At 41.0% G+C, this 20,435-nt stretch overlaps 1 protein-coding gene across 1 annotated transcript in view; it reads left to right on the forward strand.

The window, feature by feature from the left end:
* KATNAL2 (katanin catalytic subunit A1 like 2) overlaps window positions 1-20,435 on the forward strand; it is a 65,786-nt gene that overhangs the window by 15,190 nt on the left and 30,161 nt on the right. Inside the window, exons 2-4 of the mRNA XM_081096535.1 lie at window positions 11,706-11,776; window positions 16,679-16,845; window positions 18,267-18,309. Of these exons, the coding sequence (XP_080952661.1) occupies window positions 11,706-11,776; window positions 16,679-16,845; window positions 18,267-18,309 (281 nt within the window). The remainder of the gene's footprint in view (window positions 1-11,705; window positions 11,777-16,678; window positions 16,846-18,266; window positions 18,310-20,435) is intronic.

Here is a 20,435-nt window from a genome sequence, read left to right on the forward strand (position 1 = left end):
CCTTAAGTTTCTTTGAATTAGCACAGCTCTCAGCCCCTATGGTCTCTATCTTTGTTTTATTTTTAGTGGCACTGACTTTTGCTAGAAATCTTGAAAATTGTTCCGCAGAGCCTCTCCCTTTCTGGATTTGTCTGATTATTTCCTTGAGTTATCATTTGCTGGTCACCCCTGGTTAACTGAAGGTTGGTTCTGAAGGCTGATGGGTTTAAGTTAATCCTCTTGGTGCACCTCTCAGGTGCAACTGAGGACATCAGGAGGCTGCTGTTGACTTACTGAGATGGCAGTCTGGTCTCTACAACCCACAGCTCTGTTGCAATTAGAAAGTATCATGTGAGAGCGTGAGCTTTATGAAAAGAACATACATATCATAATTCCATAATCTAGTTCAGTGTTTAATAGCAATGGCATAGAATGGGAAGTCCCCTGTGTTTCAGTGGATTTTGTACTTTTCTGAAATTTCAAATTCTATAACCAGTTCATATTCAGGATCCACAGCAAATGCCCTTTTCATGAAACACTGTCCCTGAGCAGTTGACCAGTGCTGACTTTTTTTTTTAAAAAATATATTTTATTGATTTTTTTACAGAGAGGAAGGGAGAGAAATAGAGAGTTAGAAACATCGATGAGAGAGAAACATCGATCAGCTGCCCCCTGCACACCCCCTACCGGGGATGTGCCTGCAACCAAGGTACATGCCCTTGGCCGGAATCGAACCTAGGACCATTCAGTCCGCAGGCCGATGCTCTATCCACTGAGCCAAACCGGCTAGGGCTCAGTCCTGACTTTTTATTAAAGACAATAAATGCCTTCCTGGATCTGGAGACATTCCTGTTGCTAGGTTTAGTGCTTTTTCAAGTTATGCAGCATTTGAAACTTAGGAAGTTTTCTGGTAGAAACAGGAGGTAATCAGGGAACGAACAAACAAAAAAAACAACAAAGTAGAACCTATGGGTATATATATTCAAGCATTTAAGTGAATATTAGACGCAGGGACTGTAAAATAGAACTATAATAAAAACACTTGAAAGAAGAAATGTGTCCTTTTTAACTGTTTGTTTTTGAGATGGAAAGCTTAATGCAAAATATGGATCTTATTACAGAAATTGAAAAGATCTCATGCAAATTAATCTCCATTGCACCCGTAAAAAAGAAATTAAAAGCAGTAATGTTGAATGTGGTGTGTATACAGTAACATTTCCTAAGTATCTTCTGGGTCTAAAACTAGGAATGATATTCAATGCTTCTTTTTCCTCAGGCTACAGTATCATAGGATTCAATTTTGAATCTGATAATGGAGGCATTTTTGTAGCACAATAGCCCACAAAGGAAATATAGGAAGAAGAAAACAGACAAATTACCAAAGCAGAGATAAATGAGATACCTCAGTAAATGTTCATGTCTGGGCCTTCTTTCTTCAGTAGACAGGCATTAATTGAGCATCTAATTGTATCCATTTCAAGGGCACACCGTCTTTATAGTTTAAATTGACCATTTCTTGGTGGCCCATTTCTTACTTTGAATTCCAAAGATAATTTTCTGTGCTAATTGGAATGGCATTAATAGAAAGATGTTATAGATCTGGCAAACTTCACACTTAACTAACAAATTAATAAGACCACATTCTATAATTCAAGTAACAGCACATCTTAAATATTCAAATTTTTATTGATTTCAGATAGGAAGAGATAGAAACATAATAGAATCAGGGACACAGAAAGGGAATGGACTGACTATTCTTGGGGGGGAAAGGGGTGTGGGAGATGCGGGAAGAGACTGGACAAAAATGGTGCACCTATGGACGAGGACAGTGGGTGGGGAGTGAGGGCGGAGGGTGGGGTGGGAACTGGGAGGAGGGGAGTTATGGGGGGGGGAAAGAGGAACAAATGTAATAATCTGAACAATAAAGATTTAATTAAAATAAAATAAAAAATAAAAAAAATAAATCTTTATTGTTCAGATTATTACATTTGTTCCTCTTTTTCCCCCCATAACTCCCCTCCTCCCAGTTCCCGCCCCACCCTCCGCCCTCACTCCCCACCCACTGTCCTCATCCATAGGTGCACGATTTTTGTCCAGTCTCTTCCCGCATCTCCCACACCCCTTTCCCCCCCAAGAATAGTCAGTCCATTCCCTTTCTATGTCCCTGATTCTATTATGATCACCAGATTATTTATTCACTTGATTCTTAGATTCACTTGTTGATAGATGCATGTTTGTTGTTCATAATTTGTATCTTTACCTTTTTCTTCTTCTTCCTCTTCTTAAAGGATACCTTTCAGCATTTCATATAATGCTGGTTTGGTGGTGATGAACTCCTTTAGCTTTTCCTTATCTGTGAAGCTCTTTATCTGACCTTCAGTTCTGAATGATAGCTTTGCTGGATAAAGTAATCTTGGTTGTAGTTCTTGGTATTCATCACTTTGAATATTTCTTGCCATTCCCTTCTGGCCTGCAAAGTTTCTGTTGAGAAATCAGCTGACAATCGTATGGGTATTCCCTTGTAGGTAACTGAGTTTCTTTCTCTTGCTGCTTTTAATATTCTCTCTTTGTCTTTTGCTCTTGGCATTTTAATTATGATGTGTCTTGGTGTGGTCCTCTTTGGATTCCTTTTGTTTGGAGTTCTCTGCGCTTCCTGGACCTGTAAGTCTATTTCTTTCACCAGGTGGGGGAAGTTTTCTGTCATTATTTCTTCAAATAGGTTTTCAATATCTTGCTCTCTCTCATCTTCTGGCACCCCTATAATTCTGATGTTGGTACGCTTGAAGCTGTCCCAGAGGTTCCTTACACTATCTTCGTATTTTCGGATTCTTTTTTCATTTTGCTTTTCTGGTTGGGTGTTTTTTGCTTCTTCATATTTCAAATCTTTGCCTTGATTCTTGCGCTCCTCTGGTCTGCTGTTGGGAGTCTGTATAGTATTCGTTATTTCAGTCCGTGTATGCTTAATTTCTAATTGGTTCTTTATCATAACATCGAGGGTCTCATTAGATTTCTTGAGAATCTCACTACATTTATTGGCCGCTTCTAGACAGTTCTTAAGAGACCTTAAAAGTGTGGTTCTGAACTCAATATCCTCCATTGACAGTTTTGTCCTGTTTCTTTGTCTCCGAATTTTTTATGCTTTCTTGGTGCACCCCCTAGTGGTCTTTGTGCACAGTCTTGTTGTAGTTAAGCCTTGATTGTTGTCGGCAATACTGGGGGTGATTTGACCTCCAGGCTAACTGGCTATGAGAGTCAGCTGTGTCTGCAGTGGGAGAGCTTCTGTGCTGGATCTCTAGGGTGGTGCTAATCTAGCCTTTGCCTGAGGCTATCCGGCAAATGGCTCTGCGCAGGGCTTGTGTGGGGCAGGTCCCCGGGGATCTACAGGGAGGGCCGGAGTGAGCAGTTATGGCTGCTCTCAGTTCCGTCCCTAGGGGCTCTGCCTCACAGAGTCCCGTCAACGGCTGCAAACCTCGGAGAGAAAGCTGCCTTCGAGTTCCGACCGAAGCCAGACAGTCCCGCTTCTCCCATTTGAGTCTGGGTCCCTAGAGACTCGCCCGGATCTGGAGCTCAGAGTCTGAAACTCCCTCCCGATTGAAAACAACAACCGCGTCCTCCGCCTCCAGCCTGCTCCGCATGCACTCCGCACCTTACTATTTCACTTCAGCACTGCGCCTCCTCTGAGTCTGGGTATGATATTCTCTTTCCTCCTAGTTGTAGAATTTCCACTCAGCCAGCCTTCCTGTGGTTCTGGATGATGTCCGTTCCGTCTTTTAGTTGTTTCTTGAAGTGGTTGTTCGAGGCAGCAATCTCTGGCATTAACCTATGCCGCCATCTTGGTTTCTCGGTACTATGATATCTGTTGTGTTCCATCTGCACTTACAATAGGGGCAGATAGAAGAGAAATATCACTAGTTAAAATCTGATATGTATCCAGTAGTGGTGGATGTTCTGCCATTATCAATAAGACATTAATATACCGGATAACTCTCCAACTCTCCGAGTCACGCCGCTTCGGGGCGGAGGAAGGCGGCTACCCTGGCGCCTCGTCTTCAGTGACTGACCGCTCTCGCTCCGCCTCAGAGGCAGAGCCGGCTCGGGGGCGGCGTGCTGACTCTTGGGGTGTCTTCCCGGCTGTGACGGCGCCGCCTCAGCCCCGCTCTTCGCTCCCTCTCCGCGCAGCTCCCGCTTTCTGTTTCACCCGAGGGACCACAAACGCCGCCGCTGCCATGCTTACTACGGAGCCGGGATAAGATTTAATAAAAAAAAAAAGACTCATTGATTGGCTGCCTCCTGCACACCTGGCCACGCCCACAACCGGTGCTTGTGCCCCTACTGGAAATGGAATCATGACCTCCTGGTTCATAGGTCGATGCTCAACCACTGAGCCACATCTGCCGGGCTCAAGTATTATTTTTAATTCAAACTTTCTTTTCCTGAGTGACAAATATTTGGAAGTCAGTGGAGAGAAAACATGATGTTTTCAAACACCATGATTTATTTAAGCACTAATGGACATTTAGGCTATTTCTAATTTTTAAAAATATATGCTGTGTTAGACATCTTTTTTTAAGTATATTTTATTGATTTTTTTACAGAGAGGGAGGGAGAGGGATAGAGAGTTAGAAACATCGATGAGAGAGTAACATCGATCAGCTGCCTCCTGCACGCCCCCCACTGGGGATGTGCCCACAACCAAGGTACATGCCCTTGACCGGAACTGAACCCAGGACCCTTGAGTCCACAGGCCGACGCTCTATCCACTGAGCCAAACTGGTTAGGGCAGTTAGGTACATTTCAAATTATGATAAAACCAAAAAGAAAAAGCATAAAGGGAACTGTCTGCCTAGGTGATTTTGTGTTTTCTTTCCTGTCTGGTAAGTCTATCCCATAGTCACACTGATGCACGTTAGAGCCGGTTCTCAAAACGAGTAAAGAAAGAAGCACCATGGCCACATCTCACGATGTAACCAGGCGCCACCACCAGGGTGCTGAGCAGGCCCTCAAGGGCTCTGGGTGACAAGCGGCTCTCCCCATCATTTCCACTTTGAATATCAAAACTATTGCATGAAAATATTTCTATTGTTAGTCAGACCATTTACTTTATATATCAGGGCAAAAGCATTACTCACATTATTTACATTCATTTTAGCCTTCTTTTCTCTACCTCCATTTGCATTTGAAAACCTCCTTATGGAGATATCCTCCACATACCAAGCAAAGTGAACAATTCAATGGCTTTTAGTATATTCACAGTTATACAACCATCACCACATTAATTTAAGAACATTTCATTTCTTCAAAACGAAACTCTACACTCCCTATTGCCCTCTCCAGCCTTCCTCTCCCCACCCCTTTTAGGAACACCTTTCCCAAGATCTTTTTCTGCTCCTAATGAGTTTTCTGGCTCTACACCTTTACAAAATTCGGAGCTATGAGCCAAAGCCAGTGCAGTGCATGCAGTACCAAGGAACACAAGCAGAACACTCTCTGGCTATTTTTCCCAGCCTCCTGGTCATAAGAGAACATTTGCATCTGTGCATGTTTATTTTTTTTAACATATTTTTATTGATTTTAGAGAGAGAATCATTCATCAGCTACCTCCTGTACACACCCTCCTGGGGATTAAGGCCACAACCTAGGCATGTGCTCTTGACCGAAATTGAACCTGGGATCCTTCAGTCCACAAACTCATGCTCTATCCACTGAGTCAAACCAGCTAGGGTGCGTCTGTGCATGTTTAAATGAGGAGAGACTAAAGTACATGAACAAAGCAACTACAGCTGTTCCCCCACCAATCACTGACCCTGATACTGGCACAGCACCCCACAGTTTGCTCGGTTAGGAAGGCACCAGTCAGTGTCCAGTGCAGTCTCTTTGAGAATGTAAATGGTTTTCATGGCTCTTCAGTTCCAATTCTTTTGTTCTCAAAGACCTTTATGTACAAAAGAGATGGATTAACTTCATTCACAATAGGACTGTAACGATTCAGAAATTAAAAGACATGATCTCCTATAAGAAGGTTGGGGCACGTTTGAGAGGCAACCAGTAGATGTGTCTCTCATATCAATGTCTCTCTCTCTCTCTCTCTCTCTCTCTCTCTCTCTCTCTCTCTCTCTCTCTCCCTCTCCCTCTCCCTCTTCCTCTCCCTCTCCCTTTCTCTTTCTCTCTCCCCCTTATTCTCTCTCCGAAAAGCAATGGGAAAAAACATCCTCAGGTAAGGATTAACAAAAAAAAAATTATAGCCAATAATTGCTTTGAAATGGTCACTAAAATTGTGGAATATTTGGTTTGAGGAATTATAAGAGATACCGTATTCATTTGTCACTATGTGAGGTCAGTAAGAAACACTGGTGAAGTTTTAATGAAAGACGCTTGCATTCATTAACAAATGAGCTCCAACAATTCCATTTCTGTGAATGAGTGTCTGAGCTGATGGGATCAATGAATGTCACTATTATTTTTCCCTGGTCAAACTTACTTACATTCTGTGTGTATTTTATACAATTCTTCTTTGAAAAATAATTTTTTTTAATAATTTATTTTTAATATATTTTATTGATTTTTTACAGAGAGGAAGGGAGAGAGATAGAGAGTTAGAAACATCGATGAGAGAGAAACATCGATCAGCTGCCTCCTGCACATCTCCCACCGGGGATGTGCCCGCAACCCAGGCACACGCCCCTGACCGGAATCGAACCTGGGACCCCTCAGTCCACAGGCCGACGCTCTATCCACTGAGCCAAACCGGTTTCGGCGAAAAATAATTTTTTTATGGACAGATAATTTAGGGTCCTTTTTTTTCTTTTAAATCTTTATTGTTGAGAGTATTGCAGCTGTCCCCCTTTTTCCCCATCATTGCCCCCTTCCAGCCGGTTCCCACCCGGCCCCAGGGCTTCGCCACCCTACTGTCTGTGTCCATAGGTAAGCTCTTTGGTTAATCTCTTCCTGCCTTTCCTTTGTCTGTGCCATGCTTCCATGCTTCTGATTCTATTTTATTCACCAGTTAATTTTGTTCGTTAGATTTCTTTTTCATTTATTTTGATTTTTAGGTTTAATTGTTGATAGATAGATATATATATTTGTTACCATTTTATTGTTCATATTTTTATCTCTTCTTCTTAAAGAATACCCTTAAAAAAAAAAGGACACTCTTCATTTCATGTAATACTGGTTTGGTGGTGATGAACTCTTTAACATTTTGTATGTGAAGTTCTTTATCTGACCCTCAATTTTAAATAAGAGCTTTGCGAGGTAGAGTAATCTTGGTCATAGGTCCTTACTATTCATCACTTTGAATATTTCTTGCCACTCCCTTCTGGCCTGAAAAGTTTCTGTTGAGAAATCAGCTGACAACAAAACAAAAATGTGAAATCAGCGGACAGTCGCATGGGCACTCCCTTGTAGGTGACTAACTGCTTTTCTCTTACTGCTTTTAAGATTCTCTTGCCGAAACCGGTTTGGCTCAGTGGCTAGAGCGTCGGCCTGCAGACTGAAAGGTCCCAGGTTCGATTCCGGTCAAGGGCATGTACCTGGATTGCGGGCGTATCCCCAGTAGGGGATGTGTAGGAGGCAGCTGATCGATGTTTCTCTCTCATCGATGTTTCTAACTCTCTCTCTCCCTTCCTCTCTGTAAAAAATCAATAAAATATATTTAAAAAAAAAAAGATTCTCTCGTTGTCTTTAACCCTGGGTATTTTAATTATGATGTGTCTTGGTGTGGGCCTCTTGGAGTCTTTGAAATAAGGCCACTTACAGGCTCAGCTCCCCTTATTTCATGTGTTAACCATCAATCCTACATTGAGACTTTTTTTGTTTGTTTGTTTTGTTAATCCTCACCTGAGGATATTTTTCCATGGATGCTTTAGAGAGAGTGGAAGGAAGGGGAAGAGAAAGAGAGAAGGAAACATCGATGTGAGAGAGACACATTGATTGCTTACCTCCCCTTCATGTCCTGACTGGGTTGGGGATCAAGCATGCAACCAAGGTACATGTCCTTGACGGGAATCGAACCTGGGACCCTTCAGTCCACATGCCAATGCTCTATCTACAGAGCCAAACTGGCTAGGGCTACATTGAGATTTCTGACTTCCTTAGTAAGTGACCCAACTTTAAAGAAACAATTTACCCATTGTAAACAGGGTTAGGAATAAAGGAAAACATTGCAAACAGTTTTGTTGATTCTTGTCTTACAACTTTAGAGTAGGATTATTCAGAGTAGAATTATTTAACAAACATAGTTTTTTTTGTAGTTACTTTTGTACATATTATTACCGATTTTTGCTGCCTAACTAATCAGTGGTTCCTTCCATTCAATGCTGCCTGATTTTTTTTAAACAAAGAAAACTTTATTTCTCTTTACTTTAGACTGGTAACCACAGTTGTTTGATTTTGGCAAATGTGGCATGCAATTTTTTTATTTTTTTTTTTGAAAATTTAAATAGCAGCTTCTCTCTGGTCTGGAGTGAATGTGCAGGGGTGGGAGTAGACTGGTGAGGAGGGGTGAGTAGACAGGTAAGGAAGTGGTGGAGGGAAGAGCATTGGCCCAGGAACTAGAAGACTTGGGTTCTGCTCCCAACTCTTTGCAGGCTTTTGAGCAAATCTCTTAACTTTTCTAGATTTCAGGTTCCTTCCAGACCCTTAAAATTCTGAACCAAAATCCCACACATAATTTCTGAATTTGTACTTTAAAAACATATCCCTTATTGTTCAATATGAGTTTGTATTTTCATTTTGCAAACTGAATTTGGACTGAATTTTGTGATGATTGTCATCTTTATTACTGAACTAATAATTTGGAACAACCTACATTTCATGAAGTGCTTCTCCTCCTAATACACTAGATGGCACTATAGGCGAGGCAAATCAAATTACAAAAAAAAAAACTTTGACCACCAACGCTAATTTTGGTACATTAGAAAGGCCTTCACCAAGAGTTCTTGTGTCAACATCTTCAGAAAGATGAATGAAAACTGCCAGTGTTGGACATCTTAATGTCATTTTTATAGTGATTTTCAAACTTTTTTATTGTGATCAACTAAGAAAGACATCTGAGATTGAGATCCAGAACACAGGCATGTGAGCAAACACAACAAAAGTTTCATGAAGCAATAGTAAGCTTCTTACCTGTTACTCATTCTGTGATAATTCTATTGCATTGTAAACTATACTGTTTAGAACCCATTAACTTGATATCATGACCTGTAGTTTGAAAACAAACAATTATCTAGTAAGCCTATCATGAAATATCAGATTCTATTGAGCACTTGGCACCATGCCAGGTACTGTGGGCATTTGAAGATACTTCTGTTTTCTGGGAAAGGGAACAGTTGGTTGCGTTGAGACATATTAGATAGCAAACCTGTATGGCATTGAAATTGTGCTCCCAGACCAAAAATCAGTGGAAGCAGATAATTTAAGTGAAGGTTTTATGGAATAGCTTGATCATATGTAAGCCTTTACTTTGATATTAACTTTTGTTAGGAAAATTATATACTGTGGAACGAAAGAAGTCACATGTAGTAGTCACATGAATGGAATGCATATTCTATTCATATAAAGTTCAAAAATATGAAACCAAAAATGTTTTTTAATAATATTCTTTTTTTTTTATATTTTATTGATTTTTTACAGAGAGGAAGGGAGAGGGACAGAGAGCCAGAAACATCGATGAGAGAGAAACATCGATCAGCTGCCTCCTGCACATCTCCCACTGGGGATGTGCCCGCAACCCAGGTACATGCCCTTGACCGGAATCGAACCCGGGACCCCTGAGTCCGCAAGCCGACGCTCTATCCACTGAGCCAAACTGGTTTCGGCAATAATATTCTTTTTTAAAAAAATATATTTTATTGATTTTTTACAGAGAGGAAGGGAGAGAGATAGAGAGTTAGAAACATCGATGAGAGAGAAACATCGATCAGCTGCCTCCTGCACATCTCCCACTGGGGATGTGCCCGCAACCCAGGTACATGCCCTTGACCGGAATCGAACCTGGGACCTTTCAGTCCACAGGCCGACGCTCTATCCACTGAGCCAAACCGGTTTCGGCAATAATATTCTTATTTATTTTAGAGAGGAAGGGGAGAAGAATAGAGAGAAAGAGACATCAATGATGAGAGAGAATCATTGATTGGCTGCCTCCTGCATGCCCCACCTAGGATCGAACCCACAACCCAGGCATGTGTCCTGATCTGGAATTGAAATGTGACCTCCTGGTTCATAGGTCAACGCTCAACCACTGAGCCACACAGGTGGGGCAATATGTATTTTTTTAAAGATACACACATATTTGGTAAAAACATAAAGGAAAAGAGAATAATTATCATAAAAGTCAGTATGGTTGTTACCTCTGGGCTGGGCAAGGGGAATATTATTGGAAGCATTTTATAAATACACTAGAGGCCCGATGCATGAAATTCATGCAAGAGTAGGCCTTCCTCCAGTCGGAGAAAGATAAATATCAGATGATTTCACTCATATGTGGGATATAATGATCAACATAATTTGATGAACAAAAATAGATCCAGAGACAAATGGCAGGGTAGGTGGAGGGCAGTTAGAGAGCAACCAAAGGACTTGTATGCATACATATTAGCATAACCAATGGACACAGACACTGGGGCGGTGGGGGCTCGCCTACGGTGGAAATGGCTGTGGTGGGGGGGGCAGTCGATCAAGGAAAAAGGAGACATATGTAAAACTTTAGACAATAAAAAAAAGAGTAGACTTTCCTTGCCCTGGCTGTCGGCACCGGCTTCCCTCTGGCACCCGGGACCCTGGTTTCCCTCGCAGCAGCCCCGGCTTCATCTGGAAGGTTGTCCTGAAGGACATCCAATCTAATTAGCATATTATGCTTTTATTATTACAGATTTCAGGGAAATTTGAGATACCAGATAACTAAATGCAGCACATTAACACTGTGGATAAATGTAAAAGTCACATAGTCTGAATAAGGATATTATTATGCAGGAATTTCCCTTGTATGGCTTTGCTACTCTGTTCTGTGCAGTCAGCCCTGAATGGTTATTGGAGCTCATCTCCACATTGGTGCAGGGACTGGGTAGGACTCTGAGTAAATTTTAGTTGTAAGAGCAGGTAAGTACCTGGGATGTCAGAGCTGATTCCTGGCCCATGAGTTTATCTTTATTATCACTTTCCTTAACCTGATCCAAATAGGACTGTGTATATTTGTTTCTTCACAGTTATAAGCAATAAAATGCCAATTATCTTGGCAGTAAGAAGTTAACTAATAAAGTGAAATTCTAATTTAAATCATGGTACCTTCGGTTTACAATTAAGAAGTCAGCTCTAAGAAGAAAATAATAATGGCCCTAGCTGGTTTGGCTCAGTGGATAGAGTGTCGGCCTGCGGACAGAAGGGTCCCAGGTTCGATTCCCGTTAAGGGCACGTACCTCGGTTGCAGGCTCCTCCCTGGTCCTGGCCTTGGTCAGGGCTCATGCAGGAGGCAACCAATCGACATTTCTGTCTTTCCCTCTCTCTTCCACTCTCTCTAAAATTCAACGAAAAAAATATCCTTGGGTGAGGATTAACAAAAGAACGTAGCAATGGAAAAACAGTTTATATATCCCAAGAAATGCCAAACTGCCTTCCAGCCTTTAAGTCATGCTTCTTGGTTTTGACTGGTACCTTTAACTTCAAGGGTTTCTTGCTATAAAAGGAGTTATATCTCATTGTCATCTGATCTAAATTTTCCTTTTTGTTCACAGTGCAAGATGAGGACAGAAGCACGACGAAAAAATCTTCTTATTTTGATTTTGCATCATTTAACACAGGAAGGGTATGTTACATTGCAAATATTTACAGAGATGACTCCTCTCTTTTTCTGACCTCTGCCTTTTCAGATACACCCTTTAAATAACAAGTCATAGATTTTATTTTTAGAGCTGTTTAATATTTACAGAAAAATTGAGCACAAAGTACAGAGAGGCCCTGGCTGGTGTGGCTCAGTTGGTTGCAGCATCATCCCTTGCACTGAAAGGTGTTGGGTTTGATTCCTGGTCAGGGTACATACCTAGGTTTCTGGTTTGATCCCAGGCTGGGGGAAGAAGCAACTGACTGAGGTCTCTCTCTCTCTCTTTCCCATCTCTCCTTTCCTCTCTCTGGAATCAATTAAAAATTACAGTTAATTTTTTTTAAAGTACAGAGAGTTCCCATATGTGGGCAACCCCCCATGCTGCCCAGTCTCCCCTATTATTAACATCCTGCATTCATGTGGTACGTTTGTTACAATTGATGAACCATACTGTATATGGTATATTATTAGTATCTAAAGTCCGTAGTTTACATCGGGGCTCACTCTGGTGTTGTACAGTTCCATGAGTTTTGAGAAATGCATAATGTCAGGTATCTACCACTGTCATATCATATGGAATAGCTTTGCTGCCCTAAAAATCCCTTGTGCTCTACCTGTCCCTGCCCCATCCTCAGCAACCTAGACACACACTTTTATTGCCGCATGTATCTAGGTATTTTTTGTATTATGTACTTGAAAACTTTATTAACAAAGCTATCCAGCTCATGTGATACACACCTTTTCCCATTCAGGTTTGAAGTTAGTGTAGGCCTTTTTTAATTTTTTATTTTCGTTATTGATTAAGGTATTACATATGTGTCCTTATCACTCCTTTGCCCCCAGCCCCATGCCCCTGCTCATGCTCTCACTCCCCCTGGTGTCTGTGTCCATTGGTTAGGCTTATATGCATGCATATAAGTCCTTTGGTTGATCTCTCCCCCTTACCTCCACCCTCCTCTATCTTCCCTCTGAGGTTTGACAGTCTGATCGATGCTTCTCTGTCTCTGGATCTGTTTTTGTTCATCAGTTTATGTTGTTCATTACATTCCACAAATGAGTGAGATTATGTGATATTTATTTTTCTCCAACTGGCTTATTTCGCTTAACATAATGCTTTCCAGGTTCATCCATGCTGTTGCAAATGGTAGGAGTTACTTCCTTTTTACAGCAATGTAGTATTCCATTGTGTAGATGTACCACAGTTTTTCTAATCCACTCATCTGCTGATGGGCACTTAGGCTGTTTCCAAATCTTAGCTATTGTAAATTGTGCTGCTATGAACATAGGGGTGCATATATCCTTTCTGATCGGTGTTTCTAGTTTCTTGGGATATATTCCTAGAAGTGGGATCACTGGGTCAAATGGGAGTTCCATTTTTGATTTTTTGAGGAAACTCCATACTGTTCTCCACAGTGGCTGCACCAGTCTGCATTCCCACCAGCAGTGCAAGAGAGTTCCTTTTTCTCCGCATCTTCGCCAGCACTTGTCATTTGTTGATTTGTTGATGATAGCCATTCGGACAGGTGTGAGATGGTACTGCATTGTCATTTTCATTTGCATCTGAATTTGAGCATGTTTTCATATGTCTCTTGGATACTCTTTCACAAAGTATCTATTTAGGTCCGTTGCCCATTTTTTGATTGGGTTGTTTATCTTCCTTTTGTTAAGTTGTATGAGTTCCCTGTAAATATTAGAGATTAAACCCTTATTGGAGATAACAGTGGCAAATATGTTCTCCCATGCAGTGGGCTTTCTTATTGTTTTGTTGATGGTTTCTTTTGCTGTGCAGAAGCTTTTTATTTTGATGTAGTCCCACTTGTTTATTTTCTCTATATATAGTTTCCATTGCCCTAGGAGCTGTATTGGTGAAGATACTGCTTCAGCATATGTCTGAGATTTTGCTGCCTGTGGATTCCTCTAAGATTTTTATGGTTTCCTGTCTTACGCTTAAGTCCTTTATCCAGTGAGTTTCCCAGAGTCCCACTGCTGGCCATGTACACAAAGATAATACTCTTAATCCTGTTTTTCTTCCTTCAAAATAAAGAAATTGCATTGACCAGAATGACCTATGCTCAGCTCTTTTCTGTGCAATGCCTATCTTATAACTGGCCAGGGGGGGAAATTTTGCCACCTACCTGTTAAGGCATAAAGAGTTTACTGTGTGTTAACAAAACATGCATTTCTCCTTTTTGCCATGAGATGGCTCCTTGCATCTTGAATCAATGAAAATTTTACTTATAGTAATATTCCCTGAGACCTGCTGGGTAAGGGACTTATGAATGGATTATCAAGATGAAAAGTGAACTATAATGTAGATATTTTAAAAAAAATTTTTAAGTTGATTTCAGAGTGAGGAAGGGAGAAAGGGGGAGAGAGATAGAAACATCAATGATGAGAATCACTGATCAACTGCCTTCTACTGGGGACTGAGCCCACAACCCAGGCATGTGCCCTGACCAGAATTGAACCATAACTGCCTAGTTCATAGGTTGAAGCTCAACCACTGAGCTACACCCAATGGGCTAATATAGGTATTTTTAAGGACATATCAATGTCAGAAAAATACTCTCGCCTTTAAAAAATACTAAGAATTCAGCAAAGAGAATAGATTATTGTGGATTGAAATAAACAATCAGAGAAAGCTTTGTAGAGAAGGAATATGAGCTGGCCTTTTTCTTTTCATTTTTATTTTTTAATTATAGCTGACATACAGTGAAAGATGTGTAGAATGCCAATAGACAGATGTGATGGACAAGGACATCCTAGGCAAGAGCAAAGAGGAAGAAGAGGCATGGAATAACTGAACAATTAGGGAAACAGAAAGACTAGAGTTCAAAAGTGTGAGGGAAAATTGGTGAGATCAGACAGTGGAGGTCATGGTACAGGTCCTCGTAGCACCACATGTGCATCCCCTCAGACTCAGAGCCTGTTACCAGCCTCTGTCTCTCCTGCTGTGTCTTGCTTATTAGTGCTCACTGCTTGTCCTGAGGTCCTGTCCTGTCACTGTTGGTTAAGAAGCTCTAGTGGCTCCTGCCAACCCTATCAAGTTCAGACCTCATTCAAACTCAAGTAGTGAAACAGGAACACACGGAAGCAGTTTTGTTTCTCTGATCAATTAGTTTAGGAAACACGGGACCTGCCATTATCTAGTATAATTTTTTTAAAGTAAAAACTCTATGATCCTGGAAAGAGTTTAGAATATAGTGCGATGTAAGTAAAGACTACAAGCCATTTATAGTCTCTGTTTCTATCTTCCTTTTTTTTTCCTTGCTTACAAGTGCAAATATATGTGTATTTAGTCATTTAAAAATGTTTGGAGCCCAAGCTGGTTTGGTTCAGTAGATAGAGCGTCGGCCTGCGGACTGAAGGATCCCAGGTTCGATTTGGCCAAAGGCACATGCCCAGGTTGCAGGCTTGATCCCCAGTGTGGGGCGTGCAGGAGGCAGTCGATCAATGATTCTCTCTCATCATTGATGTTTCTAGCTCTCTCTCCCTTTCCCTTCTTCTCTGACATCAATAAAAATATATTTAAAAAAATGAATAAAAATAAAAATGTTTGGAAAGATAGAGAAAACGTTAACAGTCATTATCTATGAGTGGTGGAATTTTCTTTTGACTTATCAGTATTTTCTAGTTTTTTTCTTAAATTAGCATATATTACTTCATACTAAACAAAAGTCATTAATGAAAAATGGATTTAGCTCATCTCTCTGTAAAATGGGGATTAAGACAGAATGTAGAAGCCAGGTGAGTCATCAGTAAGTATAGAAGCTGACTGAGTACAGCCAGTTGACGTTTGCAAGTTCTTTAAAATTAACAAGGTCATGGGAAATAATCATAACCTTCTTTTTTTTAAAATATATTTTTATTGATTTCAGAGAGGAAGGGAAGGGGGAGAGAGAGATAGAAACACCAATGATGAGAAAGAATCATCAATCAGCTGCCTCCTGCACGCCCCACACTGGGGACCAAGCCCGTGACCCGGGCACGTGCCCTTGATTGGAATCGAACCCGGGACCCCTCAGTCTGCAGGCTGACACTCTATCCACTGAGCCAAATCGGCTAGGGCAATCATAACCTTCTTTAACAAAATTCAGTCTTCCAACTGGCCTGAATCTGGGCCCGGGAAGAGAGCATAACAATGATAAAAAAGTTTTCTCCTTCTACCTTCTGGATTCAAGTCAAACAGAAGGAATTACAGCTTGTAGTAGGAATTCTTAATCTTGGGTTTTTGATAAACCCCTGAAGTTGTCTGCTAATCTGTGCACATTTGTCAGGAGAGAGTCCTTGCTTTTATAAACAAGTTAACTAAGAGTATGGGCTGGAGAGTCTTTCCACTTTCAGAGGGTTGTGGGACGAGGCACTTATTTTTATTGCTAAGACTACTTAAGTCAGACAGCTTTTCAACGAAACAGGTTAAAAATGACAGTGAAGAACCTATGGTGAAGATACTACTTACACCTAGAAGTAGGAATGTGTGACTGATGGAAAAATTACCAGAAATAATACATCCAACTGGATGACATCTTCTTATATCAACTTTCCTCCGTGATGTTGCTCAATATATAGTGGGAATTTTCTTCAGAGCTCATGACATATTCTTTTAAATCGCCTCAATGATGGGCAAATCGTGCCTATTGGGGCTGAATTTGGGTTTTGTCAATTGTCAAATGTTGCCTAAAATGAATAAAGAGGTAAATACCCACTTTTGGCTACAAATGAAAAGGTAAATCACAAGATATTTTCATAGTTGACTTATTTGACTGAACACTTCTAAAAACGTTTTAAACAATAATGGCTCTGGACTTTTAATGCCTGTTTGCTTTTGATCTTTCTACTCAGGGTTAATTTTTGTTTGTTTGTTTGTTTCTTCTGTGCAATGGCCAGATATATCGATACAGCTAATGCTTTAGAGCAAGAAGCTCAACTGGGGTTACGACGCTTTGAAGTTTGCGACAACGTTGACCTTGAAACTATTTTGATGGACTATGAGAGCTATTATTTTATAAAATTTCAGAAATACCCCAAAATTATCAAAAAGGCACCAGACACAGGTACATGGCTATTTTCTAGAAATAAAACTTTATCTCATCTTTAAGATTAGCATTTCCTCCTCCTTTTATTCCCAGATAGATGGTGCCCCTCATGCTGTACTGAAGGACTAGACCAGACAGATCCCGTAGCTTCCCTTAAATTCAGTGCAATTTAAATATGATCTGTGGACATGGACATTCCTTTAGTTATGTTGGCATTTGTTTGAGGAACATGTTTGAGGACAATGAAGGCAAAACCTCAGAGTATCACAGGTCCTTTTTTTTTTTTCCAATTCTAGTTTACATTCAATAATATTTGTATTGGTTTCAGGTGTACAGCACAGTGGTTAGACAATCATATACTTTACAGGTTCTTTTTAGAAGCCCAACATTACTTTCATTTCTGTAGAGAGGGAAAGAGCTGTTAGAAGAGGATAAATGACAGATTCTTTTCTTGCTAGGAAGACCTATTATCTATCTTGAAAATAACATGAAAATGAGTATTGGTGAAGCTAATAGCTCATGTATAGATAATGAAATGCTTTAGAAAGCCATCAATCCAGATAATGATCAATATTTTGCAAAGACCCAGTATAGGTTAACAGTCAAGGAGGCTGGCTGGAGGAAAGATCTAAAGTGAGGGCCCTATGTTTTGTAGTAACATTGACTTAGAAGTCTGTAAGTGGGGGAAGTAATTATAAACCAAGGGAGATCATTGTCCTGTTTACAAGGCACTCGTTAAGCCACAGACTTTAACATTTCATGTGGGGACCAGGAAATCAAGAGGAATGTCAATTAAAAATAGCTAGGGCCGAATCTCAGAGCTGGAAGAGGTCTAAGAGAGAGGTGTTTTATCTAAACTCCCTTCCAGTGCAGGGTTCAGAGCCCTTGGCTACTGGATCTGAGTCATGGCAGAGAAAGCAAGGACTCACTGGGACACTAGACCTATTATTGACATGATCTGATTTCTAAATTGCCAGCTCTGATCTAGCTTGGAAATGCCTTCTCCTGGGATATGAACACTAACTCTTTATGTTCAGGTAAACTGGCAGAGTACGACTGATAAACAGTACCTGCCAGACTCATGGAATTGTATTGGTGTCCCACAGACCAAGGCAAAATATTTTCAAGTTCATGAAAACCTAATGAAATGGTAACTAAGCCCATACTGGAGTTGTCACTAGGTCCACGGTCTCCAACAGGTTTAATATCCAAGGCCTTTGGGGTCTTTCTCTACCTGGAAACATTTGGGAAGCCTGGGCTTCTTTCTCTTCACTGGTAGTTTCACTTCTCTCTAAATAAGAGTAGCTTAGAGTCTTTAAATGCCAAAAGGCTGTTGCACAAATTTAAAAGCAATGTAAAAGGACAAACATACTTGAAAAATCACTTTCTCTTAAAAATGAAATTCTTTCCTTTTCCTCCCAATATCTGTTTTGCTGCAGCAGAAAGTAACTTACCACCAAGAAGTGGAGGGAAGGCCAGAAGGTAAAGTAAATGGTAATTCATCTTGATCAACTCAACTCTAGGAGTTTGTGGGACCCTTTCAGAAGATGCTCCAGTGTGGCTCCATGACTGTCTACCAGCAGCGCCAGGCTGTGGTCATGTGATTTAAGTGGCCCCAGCCATGTGTTCGCTCATGTTACAAATGTCCAGGACATGGGCCAATGTCTGTCAGTTCTCCTGGTTTTACTGCGAATAGTTACACCCACTTATGCTCTTTCTCGGCTCAGTGGTTTGAAAAGGATGGACCTCAGAGATGAAAAGACCTGGGTTCAATTCTGGGCTCTGCTTCTGACAAGCTAGGAGCATGTTTCTGACACATAGTGAGTTCCCTGCACATACTGAGCACCCAAGAAATATTATTTTCCCTTTTAAAATCATACCTGAGTTTCTTTGTGCACGCACATGTCCTGACCTGTCTGAAGATAATCAGGCCTTCCTTTTCTGGCACTCATCTTATATTCCTTTCTCTAGCTTCTCAAATCCAAATCTCATTTAGGACTTGCAGCATATGATGGAATTCCTCTGTCTCTTGACCATTCTGGGGAGACACAAGGTCCCACCACTCTTGCCCCAGTGTCCTCCGCATTCCCTTCTTCCCACTCCCAACTCACACCCACTGTCAGAGCCTGTTCAGAAATGGCCAGGAGTGCAAGGGCATGGGTGCCAAGGACGGCATAGCTTTGGGGCATGAAGGCCTGTAGATTTTTCTGTTATAATAAGGCCCAAACCTTAGGGGAAGGTTGAAATGGGGTTTTAGTAGGGGCCCCACAACCATTCAGTCAGTGAACAAAATTTCTTTAAATCTGAGAATGCAATGGAAGAAAACTTAGATTATAATCACAAGCAACCCATTAGGCCTTTAGGAGGTATGAGTTCCATGTGCCCCACTAAGTTCCTTGCCCTTGTGACTCCAGTCCCTGGTGTGCAGCCTAAGAAGGAAGGGTCAGACACCTCACAGGACTGTTTGGCATCATTTATAAAATGGCTGTGGAGCCCTGAAAGCTTTGTGATAATATGCTGCCTGAGGCTACCTTTGCTTTGCACTATTCTTTAGGAATGTTTTATTGTTTTGACCGAATGTTATTCTTTTATTTATAGTTGCCATAAAGCTAGTCAGACTTCGGTAATAAATAAGTACTTCTGTATAGACCCAGTGAAGAACATTTTAAGAGGCCGGCTTTGGGGAACACATTTAGATTCTGATTATTTTTCAGCCATACGTTCATGCTTGACATTAGCTCAGCATTCCTTACCTGGCAGAACATTCTGTGAGCGAATGTCATTGGAGAGCTTTGCTTCCCTTTTGGGATAGAGGTTGATGGCTTGGGGTTCCTTCAGCTCTCCTCTGAGTAGGTGTTTGCACCCGCAAGCATGAAGGTTGGATAGCAAATGGCTGGGGTCAGGATGGATAACTAGGAAAATAATGAATGGTGTTTGTTTACAGTTTTATACGCAAAGACAGTTGTTGAAATGAGAGGTTGTATCATGAGACTGGCTACTAACAGATGAAAGTGCCTTTTCCTAATTCTTTCATCTCACACCAAAGAGCAAGCTCCCAGCTTAGAAATTTGCAGCTGACCCCAAGAAGGAAAACTTCTTTAATGTGATGGATGACAGAATTAGGATGCCATAAGGTCTTGACAATTTAGGAGATGGGCCCAAAATAACAAGATGAAATTTAATGAAATATGATTTAAACTCTATCCAAAGATTCACAACAAATACCTCCCCTATTACAAAACCAGAGACCTAGGAATCTGAGTGAACTGCAGATGCAGTGTGAGTCAACAGTGTAGTGTGACTGCTAATGTGGTTTTGGGTTTCATCAATAGAAATAGTCTGGAAAGTAGGAGGTGGCTCTATTCTGGTCAGAAGACTGGATTAAAGGTGCCCAGGATGAGTAAGAATCTAGGAGCCAGATGACCTTAGGAATGCCTGGAGAAACTGGAGATGTTTAGTTTGAAGAACAGAAGACTTGGGGTGGGGGTGGTCCCTACAATAATGCAGTAGCTGTTGTCACTCTCTAGAGAGAGATTGGATCTTCTCTGCAAAATTCCACAGGACACACCTAGAACTAGCGACTGAAGTTAATTAACAGGGTGAATTTG

This window comes from Myotis nattereri (assembly GCF_964212035.1).
Source record: "Myotis nattereri genome assembly, chromosome: 8".
In the NCBI taxonomy this organism is placed as follows: domain Eukaryota; kingdom Metazoa; phylum Chordata; class Mammalia; order Chiroptera; family Vespertilionidae; genus Myotis; species Myotis nattereri.